Source organism: Aptenodytes patagonicus, chromosome 6, assembly GCF_965638725.1.
Source record: "Aptenodytes patagonicus chromosome 6, bAptPat1.pri.cur, whole genome shotgun sequence".
NCBI lineage: Eukaryota > Metazoa > Chordata > Aves > Sphenisciformes > Spheniscidae > Aptenodytes > Aptenodytes patagonicus.
This window is the reverse complement of record NC_134954.1, coordinates 5,219,055-5,237,536: the sequence shown is the minus strand read 5'-3', so window position 1 is coordinate 5,237,536 and position 18,482 is coordinate 5,219,055. Positions and strand designations below refer to the sequence as shown.

General features: G+C 38.0%; 1 protein-coding gene across 1 annotated transcript in view; it reads left to right on the top strand.

The window, feature by feature from the left end:
- COL4A4 (collagen type IV alpha 4 chain) overlaps window positions 1-18,482 on the top strand; it is a 77,150-nt gene that overhangs the window by 27,993 nt on the left and 30,675 nt on the right. The window contains exons 12-24 of the mRNA XM_076340904.1: window positions 107-148; window positions 1,138-1,218; window positions 2,469-2,522; window positions 3,747-3,806; window positions 4,438-4,482; window positions 5,540-5,593; window positions 10,302-10,371; window positions 11,870-11,974; window positions 12,571-12,735; window positions 13,300-13,392; window positions 13,729-13,892; window positions 16,943-17,015; window positions 18,327-18,433. Of these exons, the coding sequence (XP_076197019.1) occupies window positions 107-148; window positions 1,138-1,218; window positions 2,469-2,522; window positions 3,747-3,806; window positions 4,438-4,482; window positions 5,540-5,593; window positions 10,302-10,371; window positions 11,870-11,974; window positions 12,571-12,735; window positions 13,300-13,392; window positions 13,729-13,892; window positions 16,943-17,015; window positions 18,327-18,433 (1,113 nt within the window). The remainder of the gene's footprint in view (window positions 1-106; window positions 149-1,137; window positions 1,219-2,468; window positions 2,523-3,746; window positions 3,807-4,437; window positions 4,483-5,539; window positions 5,594-10,301; window positions 10,372-11,869; window positions 11,975-12,570; window positions 12,736-13,299; window positions 13,393-13,728; window positions 13,893-16,942; window positions 17,016-18,326; window positions 18,434-18,482) is intronic.

Below are 18,482 nucleotides of genomic sequence, written 5' to 3'. Positions count from 1 at the left end.
CCTTACGGTTATTTGTTACCAAGTTTTTCAAAGGAGTTACTTGATTAAACTCTAATGCCAGCATTTTCTGATTATCTTCAAACTGTGTACATTTTTTGTCAATTAGGGAAATCCAGGTATTGGAGTGGACGGACAAAAGGGAGAGCCGGTAAGAAATCAAATATTATTGAAGAAATCAAATATTATTAAATATATTATTGCTGTAGAATTAGAAGTATAATAGAGTCTTGTTGGGTTCCCTGGAACCCATTTATTTGTGGCTGTGTGCTCCCACTAATCATGTTAGAATGGAAGGAGAAGTAATAAAAGTTACTGAATCAATTAATTTTGTGCAGAAGTGATTACTTCAGTGAGCTGCATACAGGAATCAAGCATGTTCTGGAGGTTTTGAAAAGCAACAATATGTTCGTTAGCATTTACATAGCAATTGCCTTCTGTACAGACACTGCCTAAATAATCACAACAGTACCCTCCAGTAACAGTGGCTGGACCAGATCAGTCACTGAATCTCATCTCTTGCTATGTCCAGCAACAGATGCCAAGGAAAGGGTGTAAGAAAAGGACAAGCACATCATAATAGCTCCTCTCCCAGTCTCCACCTGTTAGCATACTCAGGACTTACAGAACCAATGTGGAATATTTGATTTTTCTTCTATGAATTTGTCCAGTCAATTCTTAGAATTTGTGCAAGTTTCTAACATGCACAACTTTCCGTAGCAAATCAATAATTTTATCTTTACATTCACAAAACCTTGTGCTCAAAGGCTTTGGGCTGGAACACGAGAGACTGTATGTACACACAAGACATTTGACAATCCTGTAACCATGTCCACAGCAGACTCGGAGCAGGAGCCATGAGTACAGCATTCTCATTTATTTCCTTAGCCATAATATTATTTTTAATGACTGGGGAGAATAGGAGGGGATTAAGATTGTCAACCTTGCTCATCTGGGAAGACAGTAGAAAGGCTTACAGATCTCAGTATAAACCTTTATTTATCTATGGGTATTAGTACAAGTACATGTTCAATAAGTACAGAAATATGTAGTGCTGTAATACAACAGGAAAACATGCTGAGTCTCACTGAAATGTTGCACGGAACAGAATGTCTCTCTGCTGTTCTTTGGCTTCCACAGGGCAACGTTGGACTTCCTGGGCCACCTGGGTCACCACTGTTAGTTGGACCTCCTGGAGCTCAGCTGTTCAAAGGAGAAAAGGTGTTAATTTGTCTTCATATTTAACTGTACTCAACTTGGCAAGTACAATCCCGTGATGTAATTTTTGCAAGGATGGCATAGGACAAATCTTTCTTTCTGTAATAAACCATCAGCTTCAGCAGAAATCCTGTTGTTCAGCACCCTTCCTACAGGCTTTCAGGAGAGGAGAGCCCATGTGTACTTTAGCTCATGTCCTTGAGGGAAGACTCCTGATGCAGAAAGGAGATGCTGCCCTTGCTTTGGTTTTCTTCAATTTTTGTCATTAGCAAATTATATTTCAGGCAGCTTAGGTAAAGTTGGTTACTCTGGTATTGAATCTCCTTTGTGGCTCTTCACTAACACTTTATTTTTCAGATCTTTGACAATTATTCTCTTTGAGATATCTCCAATGTAATGTTTTGAACTATCAACCCTTTTAATATGAAAATGAAGTGTGATTTTGTTGTCTATTTTTAATGCAAGTTCCTGTTGTTTACTGTACTTCTTCAATATCACACCTACTGTAGCAACAGTTGTGTACCTTAAAACATTAGAATGTTTGTTTAAAAAGAACAGGAGTTACAAAAATTGCATTATGGAGCCCTGCATTGGAGTCCCTATGTCCTCAAGTCTGATTTGCTTGAATACACAAATGCAAAGGTGAATTTGGCGTTGCCAGACCCTGCAGCCTCAACTCAGGGAACCGATAGATTTCACATACCGGATCTTAGGCTTTGATTATGCAAATGGTGGCTATGTACAGGTGTGTGAGGAGGAGGGAAAGGACCAAAACAACTTCTATAAACTCCCTGTGTTACTGCAAAGTGTGACATATGCTGCTGTGCAACACACAACATGATCATGACCATGTAGCCAGCCATGCATCCCATTCAGATTGGGGCTACGCACAAAAGTGTGGATTTATGCATGTGAATACTTGCATCAGACTAAATAGAGCAGCAAACAAAAAAGAAGTAGTCATGCATGTTTGCAGGAACAAAGCCCCACTTAGCAGGTCCCTGCAAGTGAAAAGATAAATCTATCTCACTCCACAGTCATGATGCTGGTTTGACAGTGTTAACAGAAGTAAAAATCAGTACATAATTGTTTTTCTTGTTTTCTTCTGCTTAGTACACCTAGAGGAACAGGCCCCGTGCTGAAGAAAATACTATTTAGCAGTTGTAATTCAGAACAGGACTTAAAAAAAGTTAAACAGCACATAGGCATGTCCTGCATATTAATATACACAAAACCTTCCCTTGTGTACGTAGGGCCAAAAAGGACTACCTGGGGTAACAGGATACAGAGGGCCACGTGGACCCAAAGTAAGTAATGTGATGATTTTTTTTTTTTCATGGTGCTGGCAAAGTCCTTCTGTGGTTATTAAGTTAATCTTTTAAAGCACAAGGTGATGCAAGAAGTAACAACATTTGTGCTGTGAAATTTAATCACCACCCAAATCAGTGTGAAAGCAAAAATATTTCAAAACCTTTTGGAAAACCTTTCCGAGTCTGTTTTATATGTACCTATTGAATGGTGCCTGGTAGCGAAAGGTCGGTGATGTTTCTAGCTGGGCTATTGATACGTAATGGACTGGGACTGTGAAGAAAATAGAAGCACAGATTATTTTTTTCTCAAGAAGAGAAATAGAGAAGATCTGTGTGTGTTTTAATGGGGCATGATGTATGTTTCCCTGAGTATGTTAGGGAAAGACTTTAACTTCACATTATAGGTATCCTCAGAGTAGTGAAGGCAGAGCCACCTCTTTGGAGAAAGTGTTGCTGTTTGCTATCTATTCTAGCTTTCCTTTTCTTTCTGTCAGCATAATTAATTTAAACATTGGTGTGCCAGTAAGGAGTTCCTGGATGCTGAGCAGAAGCAGCCACAAAAAAGATTCTGGAGTCTTTATTGCTGATAGATTTGGAGGGGGAAAATCCACAGGCAGGAAACTACCAGATCTCGGAAAAACAGAAGATAATTGGGGACAAAAGAATGAGTGTAGTTTATGTTAAAAACTTACGTAGCTTTGTAGGCAGAAAAGAAGAAACGAGAAGCCTGAACATCACATCTCTTGAGTTGTAAGTCTAGCACTTTTTCAGAAATTCATTTTCCATCATAAAAGGACTACTGTTACTTAGCACTGGAAAAGGAGACAAAACTGATCTTTTTGTATCAGATTTACTTTGAAAAAGATGGGCTTTATATGCTTGCTCCAGTACTAGCTGCCCGTGTAGATAATAGGAAACTTGTTAGTTATAAGCAGGAACTGAGAAATTGACTGTTGCAGCCCAAAAGATGCCCAGAGCTTAAAAAAAAAAAAATTAAACTGCTGAAAGCACATAAAGCTTGGAGAAGAGACCATAGCAGGTTCCTTGAATAACTGAAGCTACATAGGCACTGCTAGTAGTGTTGTATGAAGTAAGCCTAGCAAGTCAAACAAGAACCATTAACCTAATATATACAGAACTTAATAAACATGCACAAAAAATAAAATTTATGGCAAACTTCACTGAGCACCTTGTTTAAACGAAGTATTTTGAATGCTCCAGGGTATACTTGGGAGAGGAGAAAAGGGTGAAAAAGGCATTTCTGGATTCCCTGGATTGCCGGTAAGAAAGTTGCAGAATAAATTACTTCACAAATTCACTATAATTAGGTTCATAGTATATTTGGCAGTTTAAGTTTGCATTTCCAAGGAAGATTTTAAGGATTTTTTTAAACTAATCTATCATACTTTCTGTAAAGAATACATCGGAGTCCTGGCCTGGGACTCATCCTGTCTCAGACTTAAACATAAGCTCATAAAGACTTTCTGTCCTTGGAAAGAAAGTAAATCTGTAGGGTTACCCTCTAAATATTTAGAGCTGCACAAAGCTTCTCTGGAGTAGCAGAGTACAAACACAGTAATTTTAATGTATTCCATACCTGCCGATGGCAATTTTTTACAGCAGCTTGTGCTTGATTTGCGTAACAGTGCTCACATGGAGCAACATGTCCACTACTGTGCTTTGTGCAATATGATAAAAAAGTTAAGCGAAGACCTGTCTGGTTTACTTTGGGCTATAATTCAAATTCATGCCCATCTCTCATATAAAGTATTTGCAAAAACTTTGGAAAGTTTTTGGGAAATAACCCAAGTAATAATTATCTAAGGAACATTAACTGTTCAGCAATTCTGAATAGGTGTAATTTTGAATAAGCTTTTACTGTTTTAGCTCACATTCTACTTGCTTTTATCAGGGTAATCCTGGTTCTTATGGACCTGCAGGTTTTCCTGGAGTGAAGGTAAGAAGACAAAGTATAAGCAGTTCCCTGAACAGTGGGATCAGTGAGATTTGGTTTTCTGTGGATTTGTGCAGATTTGGAATTTCCGCATACTTGATAGCTTACATTGCATTCCTTCCTTTCTCTCCTGCTACCTGTTGCCACAGAAGTTGTATGAACTCTTTGTCTTTGAATTTCTGCCACTCTGAAATTTGGCTGAAATTGGCTAATGGGATCTGAAGTTGCAAGCAGGAGGAAAAGCCAGTGGTACCTGCATATAGCATGATAGAAAAGTTACACAGCATGGTAACTTTGGTTGCCACGGTGACATTGCTTTTGTAATTTTGTGTAATACGCATGTTTTGTTTAGCTTTCTAGCTCAAGAAATTCCAGGTTTGCTGTTAAGTCTGCTAAATGTTAGTTATGAACTTACATCATCTTACTGGAGTAAAGAACAACAGATGTAGGTTTATAGATCTACATCTTGCCCTTTTTCCTATCTCCTCTCTCCAGCTCATTTTCAAATCTAGCTAAGGTAATGATCATGTTATTCATAAATCACATTAATGTACAGATATTTGCATCTAGAGTTATGTTCCAGGTGACTGTTTTATCTGCAAAATTACTTTTTACTGTTTTTTACCACTACCTACCTAAAGAGTTTGAATACTGGATGGATGAGTATATTAGTAGATCATAAAAGGAGAGGAGGAGCTGATATGCAGCTGCTTTCCATGCAGTAATAGTTTAAGAGGATCATTCAGCAGGCAGCAAACCAATTTCAGCTGTATTAAGCAGACAGTCTATTAGAGTCTGCTGGTATGTATTCCAGCTAGTTCTGTGCCCCAGCTACACTGAATCTGCTGACCACTGTCTTAAATAACCTGGTGATACATGTTGTTGGTTTTTTTTTAACAGTAGAGGTTCTGTGAAACATACCATCTCTTCTACAAACACAGTGAATTTTCTGAAACAAACTGCAGATGCTATTATAACATGACAATATTGTGTGACTGCCTTACTGTTTTTTGTTCAATTACTTATATTAATGTCTTAACGGATTAATCAAATTATCCAGGGGGAAACAGGATTTGCTGGTTTTCCTGGACAACCTGGCTATCCAGGCATACAGGTAAAAAAGCCACCAATCACTCACGCGCATGTGCACACACACACACTCCCCTCTATAAATGCTAATGATTCCTTCCAAATGTACCTGTTTATCAGACCATGTCCTTTTCTACAGTCGTAATTACTTTTAAGATTTACTGTTGTCATGATAGTCATAGTTACTCAACACAGTGGTAGTAAATAACAATGTAAGTAAACATTCCTGCTTGGTGCATCTGAGAGTGGGAATTCCATTTTGCATACCATAGGAATTGGTTAATCCCAATTGCCAATAGTTACCTTTAACTATACCAGTATAGCTAATCCATGAATTGTAGTACTCTGCAAGTTATTCATGGTTGAGCTGCATTTCCCAGAGATGTAAGCTACGTAAAGGAACCTGCTATTTAGGTAACAGTACAATCCTGTAAACTTTGGTCCACGAACTAGTATGATAATTGGCACCAAATGAGGTGGCAAAATCTAATTCAGATGGGCTTGTTTGCATGACTTACCAAAGTCTCTGCATGTGTTCAACCTGTTCACATAACTAGCTTTTCCAAGATGGTTACCAGAATGAAAATTGGACTCCTTCACACCAACTTTGATTAAACATTTCCTACTTTTGCTCACTTAGATGATGCTAGCCATTTTCGTTTATTTTAGAATACATGCTGCTTTCCAGTAGGGGTTAGAAGTGCAGGTGTCACATCTGGGGAGCTAAGCAGCGAAAGAGGAGAATATTCATCTGAAAAGCATGGAAGAGATGCTTAATACCATTTCAGAAGACCCGGGTGCCAGTCTAGCAACATTTCAGAATATAAATTGATGGAGTTCTCTTCTTCGAGCTGCAGAACCAATGATCATATTGTAATTCTGAGTAACAACAAAAACTTGAATGAAGGGAAACTGTTACATTTTATATGAAATCTACAATGCTGAAGCACATTCCAAATGAAAAACCAGTTCTGGATGCTACTCTAGAAGGAGCAAAGCAGCAGCGAGTCTAGCCAGGGGGAAGCTCTAGGGAGTCACTGGGATAGGGTACAAGTGGTCAGCAGTGTACGAGCAGGAGGAGGAGTGAAATGCTACAGTGAAGAAGGTGGGCGACAGGATCATCAGTAGTAGAGACAGCAAGGTTGAAAAAGCTCAAAGTTATTACCACAGTACAGAGGACAAAAACAATACTGCAGAAATTGTGACGCTAATGAACTTGGCTCTAAACATTCTGAAATACAAAAAGTCAAGAAGTGTTTATTTCCCTCTGAAATAATCTTTTTGGAAAGCTGCATATAAAACAATAACTTTCCTTAAAGCACAATGAGTTGCACCTGTGAAATCAGAGGAATGACACTCAAGAGATTTTAGCAAGAATCACCTCTGCTATAACTTCAGGGTTAAGATTGGAACACACTCTAAATAATCTGTGATGACAAAAGGAAATAAACTGTGGCTGGTCCAAACTTGCCATAAGTAGTATACTGCTAAAGACACAGTTGAAAGCAGACAAATGAAAAGCAACGAACAGGTTTTCAAGAAGCAGGTTTACAAATGAGAAATGACAAGCACATGGAGTAAATAAGTAAAAGTACAATAAAAACATCTGGTTTAGTCACAGGCGTACTTGTTTCAAAGCTAGGGCTGCCAGGAGAGTGCTAGATCAACTTCTTCAGCCAAGATTTCACTTATGTAGTCATACTTGGGAAAAAAAAATTGTCCATGGATGTTCATTTTTCTGCCATTTGCCCATTAGCAGCTTCACAACAATGTGGGATCATTCAGATACTAATTAGACAGAAACATTGCATGTCTTATTTAGTAACAGAAGGATCATTTCAGTCCATTACTCCCCAAAACTAGAGTCAAACCTTAAGAGTTGTATCGTTAAAAAGTACTCACCCCAATGTGCATGTTGTTTTAGTTGGGGGCATCATTAATAAACTTGAGATGAGACATTGTATAGACAGAACAGTGCATTCTTCAGTCTCCATTGATTAGCCCAGAGCCTGAGAAGCCATCAATTAACACTACAAACAGTAAGCAAAGAATAATTAATTATTGGTAGATTATACTAGGAAAAAGTTTGAATGCCTGCAGTAATGATTCGGAAAGATGAAATTCCAAGTGCTAACGCATGGAGCAAAAGAAAACAAATCAAGTATGGACACAACTTTAAAAAAATCAAGTTAACCCATACAGATATGCAAAATTCAGAATGATTGCACAGATGCTGTAGTTTTGCTTGAAAAACAACTGGATAAATCTGATTATTCCTGAAAAGTGGAGATCTATCTAGTCTGCATCAGCTGTTCATCTGGCCTCACCAGGTGTTGCTTATGATCTGCTAAAAATCACATAAACTGGAGGAACAAGAATATGATTAAAACCCCTCCTGAGAATAACCCATCCTCATGTGGATTTTCTGAACTAAACACGTTCAAATAGAATCTAAGATACATTCAGATTTAAGAGAAAGAATGAGACTCGGGGGAAAAAAACAGTTGCATTCAAAGTAGATTTCATCTTTAAAAAATGTTAACTTTTGCTTAAGGCAAAGAATAGACTTCAAGGAATTGTTGGCATACCTTTTTGATCCTTAAGTCTGGACGTCGGCAACACTGTGTGGATCTTGAACATGAGCCAGCAACATGCCCTTGCTGCAAAGGCAGTTAATGGTATCCTGGGCTGCATTAGGAAGAGCGTCGCCAGCAGGCTGAGGGAGGTGATCCTTGCCCTCTACTCGGCACTGGTCTCCATCCTTGGAGATACTCTAAAGCCGTCTGAACATGGTGCTCGGCAACCGGCTCTAGGTGGTCCTGCTTCAGCAGGGGGGTTGGACAAGATGATCTCTAGAGGTCCCTTCTAACCTCAACCATTCTGTGATAAATATGAAAAAACACAGGAGGCAACTTCAGACAAAATACGAGAGGATCTGAGTTCTGTTGAAATCGCTCCGAGACCATTTGTCTCTGCTACTAATGGAATGAGTCTCATTAAAATAATGAATGGTCTTTACAGAAAGTGCAAAATGTTCTTGGCCATTGACATTATATAAAGCGATAGAAACTTACCGCACAAATGCAGTGTTTAATGCTTATAGGGATATCAGTAAAACTGATAAGTGATTATAGCTTTCATTTTAAGACGACTGCAGGTTACAGAATACAGTAGAGATGCTTCTGTTGGATGTTTTTGGCTTTTTTTTTTTTTTTTAAATAAACTGTTGGCAAGTGAAGTCTCCTGAAATTTTTATGGGAAGAGAAAACAGTATCAGTCAACAAAATAATCCAAACATATATATGCCGCTCTGTAGGAGTATACCAGCAGAGAAAACACAGCAAGTACAAAGCTGCCATCCAGAGAGGGTCATAAGACCTAACAGCCTAAAGACAGAGATTTTCAGAGACCACCACTGGAATTTGTCAGTTAAGGAGATACCAAGAACTGAAATTTTTGACCTTGGCTCATTGACTCTTCAATTCTTCCTTGTGTTCTGGTTGTATCATTTTAAAATCAGCATGAAAGTCATATAAGACTTGGGCCATATCCATCTATTGTACAAATCTTTGATACTTTTATCATCACTAAATTAATTGTAAATCTCAAAATTCTTTGTAAGTTTATCAGAGGAGGAAAAACGCTAGGTTTATTTTTTCTTTCCTGCCACACAGAAGACTCTCCTATGTTATTAGGGAGGACAAATTTACATTCCTGTTTAAAATAGCCAAAGACGACACAAGGATGTTATTTCATTCTGCAAGATACAGTCAAAGGAAAAAGGCCAGCCAAAAGGCCAAAGGTCAAGAGGACAGCAGTCAGTGACAGCTCCAGAACTGTTTAAATATCGTAGAGATATCAATTTAAAAAAAAAAGCCCAGAAAGAGGCATGAACTCCTTGTTTTTCCTTGTGTAAGAATGGGTATCCAGTTTTGCAGTCCCGGTTCTCCTTGTCTGTGTCCTAAAAGGCCCTGAACTCCAGTGCCAGGAATGCAACCTCACGAAGCAGTTCCCACGTTCACATTCTTGTTTTCTCGGTTCCCATTTGCTGCAGAGAGCAGGGTTGATTCCTAATCTACAAAGCAAAAAGTCGAATACCGTTTGCCACATAAAAGACTTCCTTAAAGTCCACTTCACTTGCAATTCTAAGTATCAAAATCCAAGCTAATTTAGAAATCCTCCAAGCAGAAGTGATTTTCCTTGCCATTAGTAGGCACTTTTATGTTTCCCCGATGCAGATGTTTTAAACTTTTTATAAGAATTTTGAGTATCTCTTACCATCAATAATGTCTGTCAGACTGTGAAACCTCTTTTCTTAGTGCTTATCTGTCATCATAGAAGTAGTTTCCAAATTCTGGTATAGAATTTCAAGGCAATTAATTACAGCTTGGTTGTTAAATCAAAACATCTCAATTAAATAGGGTACTGATTTACTGTAATTGATTTGTCTTTACAATACATGACTGAAATAAAATACAGCAGTCACAAGTTCTGAAGAGTCAAATAGATATGTGTGATAGATATATTACTGTTTAGTCACTGGCATCCTGAAAGATAATGATTATTTTAAATCTTGTTGTCTGGTTTTAAATGCTATAAAGTGTCAAAATCAAGTTTCCCAGGTGATATGTGTCACATCCTTACATACCCCACCATTGTTGCAGTTTTCAGTTACATGCTAGCACACTGCATATTTGTATCTATCAGTAAAATTTATTGTTGGACTCTTACAGGGGGATCCAGGAGAAAAAGGGCCCCCAGGTCCTCCTGGAGCTGTTGGAACTCCGCTGCTTCCTATAAAAGGTTATAGCTAGTTTTAACTAGTCTTTCTGCTGTATAAAGTGTGTAGGACCTATTTTGCTAATGTGTTTGAAAGTGATCGCTAGGGATTCAGGGGACAGGATCCTAAAACATTATTTTCCTAGTGGCGTCATTCTGTGTTTGTTTGTGTCTCACTGATCTTACTGGAACTATGTTAAACATACAAGTTTCAGATTAAGTGTTCGCTTGAAGGATCTTTATGCATACACTCACAGCTACATCTGCAGGATTATCCCTAGTTATTGGACCTAAGCATATTTAGGAAAAAGCTATGAAAAATAAGCCCATGCTGGATAATGGATGGCAAATAAGAAAACCGGGCTTCCCATTGTAATTTAGAATTCCTATTTTCAGAATTGCCACAACACACAGATTTTAGACTACAATTAAGCTTCCTATCACATAGCAGCGGTGAAATCCTGGAACTAGTACTTCCAACAGAACACCTGTCAATCTTATTGCCTTCCTACCTAACCTCAGGCTAGGTTTTTATGTCCCAGCTCCCTTTATCCCCATCTTTATCATCTAATTGGTGAAAAGGTGTGTGGAAGTTCTTACTTCATAGCAGGAGGCAGTGGGGAACAGCCAAGCCTACTGCCTGGAAGGGATTTGCTTTGGCATCTCACACTTGGGGAACCTGTATTGTAAGAACATTTTAACAGAGAACTTCTCATAAATTGTATTTCTAGTGATTGTGAACACAAGTAAGTTACAACACAATCCCAGTTCAGCAGAACCTCCCCATTAGATAGGAGCCTCATCCAAAAATCAATTAAATTTGCTTTCCTTCGGCTTCTGTATGTTTCCAGCCCATGCAACAAAAGACTTAACCCCATGCTTAATATTTCAAGTAACATTTGAAGTTAGTCATGTGCATGGTATGTGAGTATGAGTCTCTACTTTCTTCAGAGAAAGAGGCCTTTAGCAGAATTGTTTGAGAACAAAACTACTACCAATATTTTGTTTTTCCAACTTAATGAAGCCCTTTATATCTGATTTAGGTTTTCTTTATCACTATGTAATTGCAATTTTTAAATTTATTCATTATAGCAATTTTGAAAATAGACGTTTTAAAATTTGGATATTTTCAACTAGGATGATCTTGAAATGACCTCCCTGTGTGCACTGCCAAATGTGCATAACATGAGATGCACATTTATTTTAGATGCTACATGTATTTATTTTGGGCAAACACTTGTCTCAGCATTCTGAAATATGTAACACAAAGATACTACTACAGAGTGACAAAGATCTAAACTGTGCCCACAAAATGAGCAGGAATCCGTAGAAAAGTAACCAAATCCTCCCACCTTAAAATTAAATTGTTACACATTTAAAAATGTTTCATAAAGGCAAAAGAATTTACTGTATTTTACTTTTATGTAGTTCCCAAATTATAATTTTGGTTGCAGTTTAATTTAGATTTAGGCTGTCAATTGCATAAGGTGTTCAATTCACATGTTTTTATAATTCTGTGTAGGTCCACAAGGAGATCCTGGATTTCCAGGTCCTGCTGGTGATCTGGGGTCAGCTGGACCAATTGGTCCTGCAGGCCTGCTAGGAAGACCAGGAGATGATGGAACAAGTAAGAGAAATAGGGGATAAAATGTGAACTATATACCAGTAGGAGAGAAAGCAGCTAAAAGAAAACTGTTCTTTGTTCTTGCTTGATGAAAGTCACCAACATAAGGATTTGAGCTCTACAAAGAGTTCAGTAAAAATACTAGCTCAGCACCTAGTGGCCAAAAAAGAACCAAACTGATCCAAACAGAACATTAGGAATTACTAGAACAGGAACAGAAGACAAAGCAGAATGCTACCATGCACTGTAAATCCATGGTATGCCTGCATCTGGAGTGCTATGCTCAAAAATTCTATTCTCCATCTCAAAAGGATACAAAGGAAAGTGATGAGGATGCCTTTGCTCTGTATAAGGAACTACATTAACTGGGATGTCTGGAAAGGAGATAATGGGGAGGAGGAAAAGAAGCATTTGAAGGTCTAAAGTAGGAGCCTCTTTTCCTGGGAATCCTGGAAAACCTAAAGATTTAGATTTAAGTCTTTGTTATATAGAAGCTCTTCTTCAGGACAGTTCTGAATGGTCTGTAATTTCCTCCTTGTATCTTGTAGTAATGGTTACTATGAAGCTGTATGGGCCATATACCATTATTTTCTTTATAGGTCTGCCTGGCCTGCCAGGAGTAAGTGGGGCACCAGGACCTCAAGGTTTTCAAGGTGACCCTGGTTTCCCTGGAACAGGTGAATCAATCCCAGGAAGACCTGGATTTCCTGGACCACCAGGCCTACCAGGACAGCCAGGAAGACAAGGCTTATCTGGACTACCCAGTAGGTTCAACAGCAATTTATATGGCGAGACTATCGTTCTGCATATTAATAGATTCATTGATTTTGTTGCTCCTACAAAAAACATAGAGGTGAAGAGTGCATTTTGACAAATACATTGAACTTTACATGTGATGTAGAAAACATGTTTTTCCTATTAGTTGTCAATCAGTGAGGTGCCAAGATTTTCATAGTTTTCTGCGTGATTTAAACCCACAAAGTAACATATATGAAAAATGTCCCTAAAAATATATCACCTGAAGTTAAAAACACAGCAAACTGGGGAGGAAACACAAATCAGCATCATTTAGTAAAGAAACAAGAGTCATAAAATTCTACAGTGGAAAAAGGAAGAAGTAGTGGCAATGAAAAAACCATGTGTCAACATCAACTCTAGCCAGACTGACTCTTACAGCATGATCTGTAAGCAACAACTTGTAAAGCATTTCATAAGATCTCTAGCTTTTCACGTAAGGATAACAAGATAAGGGAGAGGAGAACGCGTGACCTAAGCTGTGGAAACAGTCAACCTGATTTATACTAGCTGTACAATTTGTTTTTTCAAAGGTGTAATCTGTACTGACAGAGGGATCCCTGGAGAACCTGGAGCAAAAGGTCAGATAGGCCTTCTGGGAAGAAAAGGTGAAAAAGGGGAAAAGGGTAAGTATGTCTGGATAGCAACAATTTGAATATGAGACCTTTGCCAGATATGTCAGACCTAAATTTGCAAGAAGTTTATGGTAACTTGGAGGATAAGGTCCATCAAAGTGTGGAGTTAAATGGCCTGTTGGCATTGGGGCTTCTAAGTCAGTAGGGTCATGTTAGTGCAGCAGTTATTCAGCGCTGTAAAAAGAGACTGATACGCTTCACTCCTTTGAAGGCCGTAATGAGATAAAATGGTCTGTGCACTACTCACACAGAAAAGAAAAAGGTCAATGTTATTTTTTGTGTATTAATTTTCAACTGTTTCAATGTAATTTTGGCACATTCACGTAGGAAATCAAGGCCTTTGCTCATGTAGTGCTGGTCCTCCTGGTCCCCGTGGTATGCAAGGACCTCCAGGTACTCAAGGAAAGAAAGGACAAATGGGATACCCTGGAAGACATGGAGAAAAGGGCGATCCAGGCTTATCTGGTGCAATGGGATCACCAGGGCTCCCTGTGAGTAGTTTTCATGAGCTTCAGCAAATAAATAACATCAAGTTACCACTTATGCAGGAGGCATTTAAGCAGAGTGGTGGAGGAACTGACCTGGAAAACTATCTGAAAGTTTTATCTACTTTTGCTTATTACAGTCTTGTTGGAAGATGCATTTTATTAGCTTCTGTCTGATTTCCCTTGTGGCAGTGGGCAGAGTTTTACACTGAGTAAATGAATCCCATGCTGTGTTTGCGGGGTGGTCAGGAGGCTTAGGAAAGCTGGTATATGTTCATCTTGTTTTGTTTTGACTTGTTTTTACTTTTAATTTTGAATACCCATTGTTTTTCTTGAAAACATTGTAGATGCACAAATTGCTCCACTGAAGATGATTTTTCAGTTATTTCGAAGGAAAACATTTCCAGCAAAACCTTACCAACGCAAAGAATTGCATAATGTCAGCAGGTCAAGATGGATTCTGTGTTTCAGCATCCACCTGGGGGGGGCAGGGTCTGAAGAAAAAGGAACGCTTGATTTTATTCAGACATTTCAAGTCATTTTCTTTATTCCTTTTTTAGAAATTAATTGAAAAGCTTAATTTATTTGATATGCTTAATTTATTTTATGAGTCAGTCTGAACATAATATGGAGTCTTTCACTCCCACAGAGTCTGAAAGGCACAGCTATTTGTCAGTGTTTATCCCTTTACTGTTCCATGTTACTTTATAATCTCCCATTTTCAGTCACTGATCAGCCAAAGTTTGTTCTCCACAAGGATCAGCCACTATAGACAGTGCCTTGTCTCTCTACGCATACATATTAGCGATGAAGCTGAAATGGAATAAAAATTTTGCCCTTGATTTAATAGTTCTTAGAAGGAAAAATTACTACAATCATCAAAATAAAGACTTTTCATTTGGTTGAATAGCTTCCTTGCAATGTAAGAATTTCATTTCAAGTACCTCAAGAGCAGAAACTGAATGAACTTTTTGGTAGTAAAGATTCTGAGTACTAGAATCATTTGACATCATCATACAATGTTCATTTTTTCCTAAGACCAGTTCATTCCAGTGTTAACAAATCTGACATCCAGTTTTTCATGGAAAAACCCTATAAAGACTTTTCGTGACAAGGTGGGGGGAAGAAAATAATTAAGAAATATTTAAAAGGTACCTTTAGGTCAGATGTGTATTTCTACTTTAATATTGGCTGTCAGCAGGATTAACAAACAAATTTGAGCTCGAGACCTAGATGTTTACTGGGTCAATAATTTACTGGGTGGTGCTTGTTGCCTAACTCAGTGAAACTAGCTATTACTTTTGGAAATGGACTTATTTTCTTTATTGTGCTTCATATAGTTTATCTTATTCCCCACAGTGAGCAATAATTCAAAACACCACTTAATCTAACTGCCTTAGGAATACAATATAAGATGATTTATTGGACTTGCTGTGATTTTGTTCCACTTGCTGTGCTCTGGCATGTGGACTGTACATCCAGGATGCTGCATACCAAAATGATGCCAAATAGAGGGGTTTTTTAATATACTTTCTTGTGTGTGAGAGCAATTTCTTTGAAAATATAGGTAGATATGCTTGGCTTTATGACTGTTCCATTATGGGTTTTTTTGTTTGGGTTTTTTAGGTTTTGTTTTGTTTTAATAGCAGAACTCTTTTTCACATGAGGAAGTGCTTAAAAGTTTCCAGAACATTTTCTTTCAAAAGAAAAAAAACAAAACAAAACCATTGTGAGACTGAAGGAAGGAGGTGGAAGGGCTCTGTTATTCTAGTTCCAACGGTTTCATTACAAGCTTTGCATTTGTTTATTTTTCTTTTCTTAAAGTCCTATTACCTGAGTGGATTATGTGAGATTTCGATCTTTTTGTTACTTTTGAAAGTATGCTTTAGCCCTTGTGGTTCTGAAGTAAAGCTTGAAGCCTTGTCCTGAACATTTTGGTGTTCTTAGGTTACTTAAGTGAGAAACAAGGACAAAGTAATCAGTTTGGAAAGAAATAATTCACTTCAATACAGAAGTGCTTTGGTCTAATGGATTTCCTACATATATACATTTTTTCCATTTCTCAGCTTTCATTTCTTCACAAATATCTTATTGCGCTTGTCAAACACTAGTAACTGGTCACTGCCAACTTGAAGATCTAGACATTTTAACAAACAGTCACTGCTTGTTTCAGATACACCACATTTTTCAGAAGTCTCCTGCCTGTTTTACAGTTGTCATGATTTACAATCACTTTATAAATTGTATTTTCTCCACCTATGTCTCAGTGAAAGATTTTGAATAACAGAGGAGACTGGCTAAATAACACCCCAGTTTTTCAACCTTAGTGGCCTTTTACTTCTGTGTAAATTTCACATGGTAAATTTACCCACATCTACTGTTGCAAGATCAGACCCTCACCAATGATGATATGCAAACCCCACTCTGCTTGGAGAACTGAGAGCACAAATCAGCATAAAAATATAGAAAAGTACTTCTTTTCCCCTCTAAACCTGTCAGGTCATAGATTCTTCTGACAATACCAGGTACCTAACTAGACGTAGATGAAATTTTTTTATTGGCAGCTTTGTGGGCTTCCACTCAGCAAAAAAGCATCACTTACCTACTGCCATGTTCACTCCGGGGAGGACAGCCTCATCCAGCAGTCACCGCACTCCAGAGATTCCCTTCCTGCGTAGCCTCGGTGGATTGTGGGTTGAAGTCTGCAGTGGGAAGAGTTTGTGAATCGTTTGCATCTTAATATTCTTGCATTTACAGCCACAGCTGTATACAGCCATGAACCTGATTCTTCTAGCATTACAGTTTCTTATAGTTATGTATCTGTGCGTTTGGCAGAGTCAGGCTGAAAAGGCCAGGTGCCATTCACACACCTCTTTATAGACATCAAACGAGATAAGCATTTCTTTTTGGCATGGTACTTTAATTGGTCTGGTTTTGGGAAACAATGCAAGAGCAAGAGATAGATATCTAGTTTTCCCCTCAATTCCCACATTGGTTCCTTGCCGGAGGTGCCTGACTTTTTTTTTTTTTTCTTTTTCTTTTGTGTCAATGGTAAGGGGACACCCGGTTCTGCTGGACAACATGGTGAAAAAGGAGAGAAGGGTGATCCAGGAAGAGTTAGAATAAAAGGTAAACATTTTATCATTAGCCTTTTTGTTTCCCATACAATGCCTAGGCAATAGCGTGAGAAAACCATATTAATCTACTCTTTAATTAAGTCATTAGTTTAGTAAGTTACTGAAGCCTAGAGGTCATATATATCCATACTGCTTTCTTGGTACCATCTCGTTCATTTTCTTCTTGCTCAACACAAGATCAACACAGGATTTTGTGGTTTTTACTCTATAGTTGAGCCATAAAACAGTTTTAACAGCTTGTTATTAATGCTAACAAATGACTTTTCGTGTCATATGATTGATAATCAGGGTCTTACAGAGGTATGTATAGCAAAGCCTAAGCCGAATACAATTATTGTGAAAGCATGAAGAAATACGATTGTACAGAAGCCACCTCCTGAAGTGTCATATGCCAGTATCCCAGCTGTTACCTCAACTTAAACCACCAACATTCTTCTTGGGAAAAACTCAAAGTCTCAATGGCTATTCAGATTCCTGCTCCTATTTTTAAAAATTACTCTTGACCAGGCATTGAAGAGAAACAATAGGCCACCAGTTGCACAACTGAAATTCTTGTAATTAAATAGATCAAAACCTCTCCACAGTTATGGTTGTGGTTTGCAAAAGCAAAAGAAACAGAGAACAATAAATTACATCAATCTGATGGCAAAGCTTAGTTAGAAATGCTAAACTAATTATTCAGACAAAAGATTGTCCATCTTATTGTTTGTGAAAAGTTAGCTTAGCTTTAGATGCCTGTGTTTGTTTACAGATGTTGGAGCAGGGCAAAACATTTGCTGTTTATTTGCAAAGGATTTCTTGACACAGCAGAATGAATCTTTGGGTTAGAATAGTTTTATTGTCCTTTATGCAAAAATTACATTTTCATAAATATCAGTGCAAGAGAAATCTAGGGGTAAAAAACAAAAAAAGAAAAAATTAAAAACCTTTTGGGAATATTGATGCAAATATTCTGCATCATATGGCATTGCTATATCCTCATTTCACTGAAATCAAGAATAAAACTCTGACTGATTTCAGTAGCAAAATGTTTTCAGTCTGTATATAGCATGAACAAAAGCCACGTTCTTGTGGTGCCTGTAAACACATCTCTTACAGAGAGACCAAGTTGTTCCATGAGGTGTCCAACTACATACTGCCTCCCTAAGCCTAAAATACCTCATTACGGAAATGTGAATTCAAGAACCGGAGATTATAATACAGATACGATGAATAGTTACCCAGCATTTACCTGAGCAGAAATAAAAAACCCCAAAACTTACTGCAAGTATTATACTACTTTTTTTTTTTTAATTGTTTTAAGGAATAAAAGGTGAAAGAGGTCCTACTGGGGTTCCAGGATTTCCAGGCCAAAGGGGTAATGATGGCAGAGATGGGGAACTAGGATTGCCTGGGGAAAAAGGAGCTGAGGTATGTTTGATTTTCTCAGAATTTTTTTCCATTTCAGTTAACATATTGT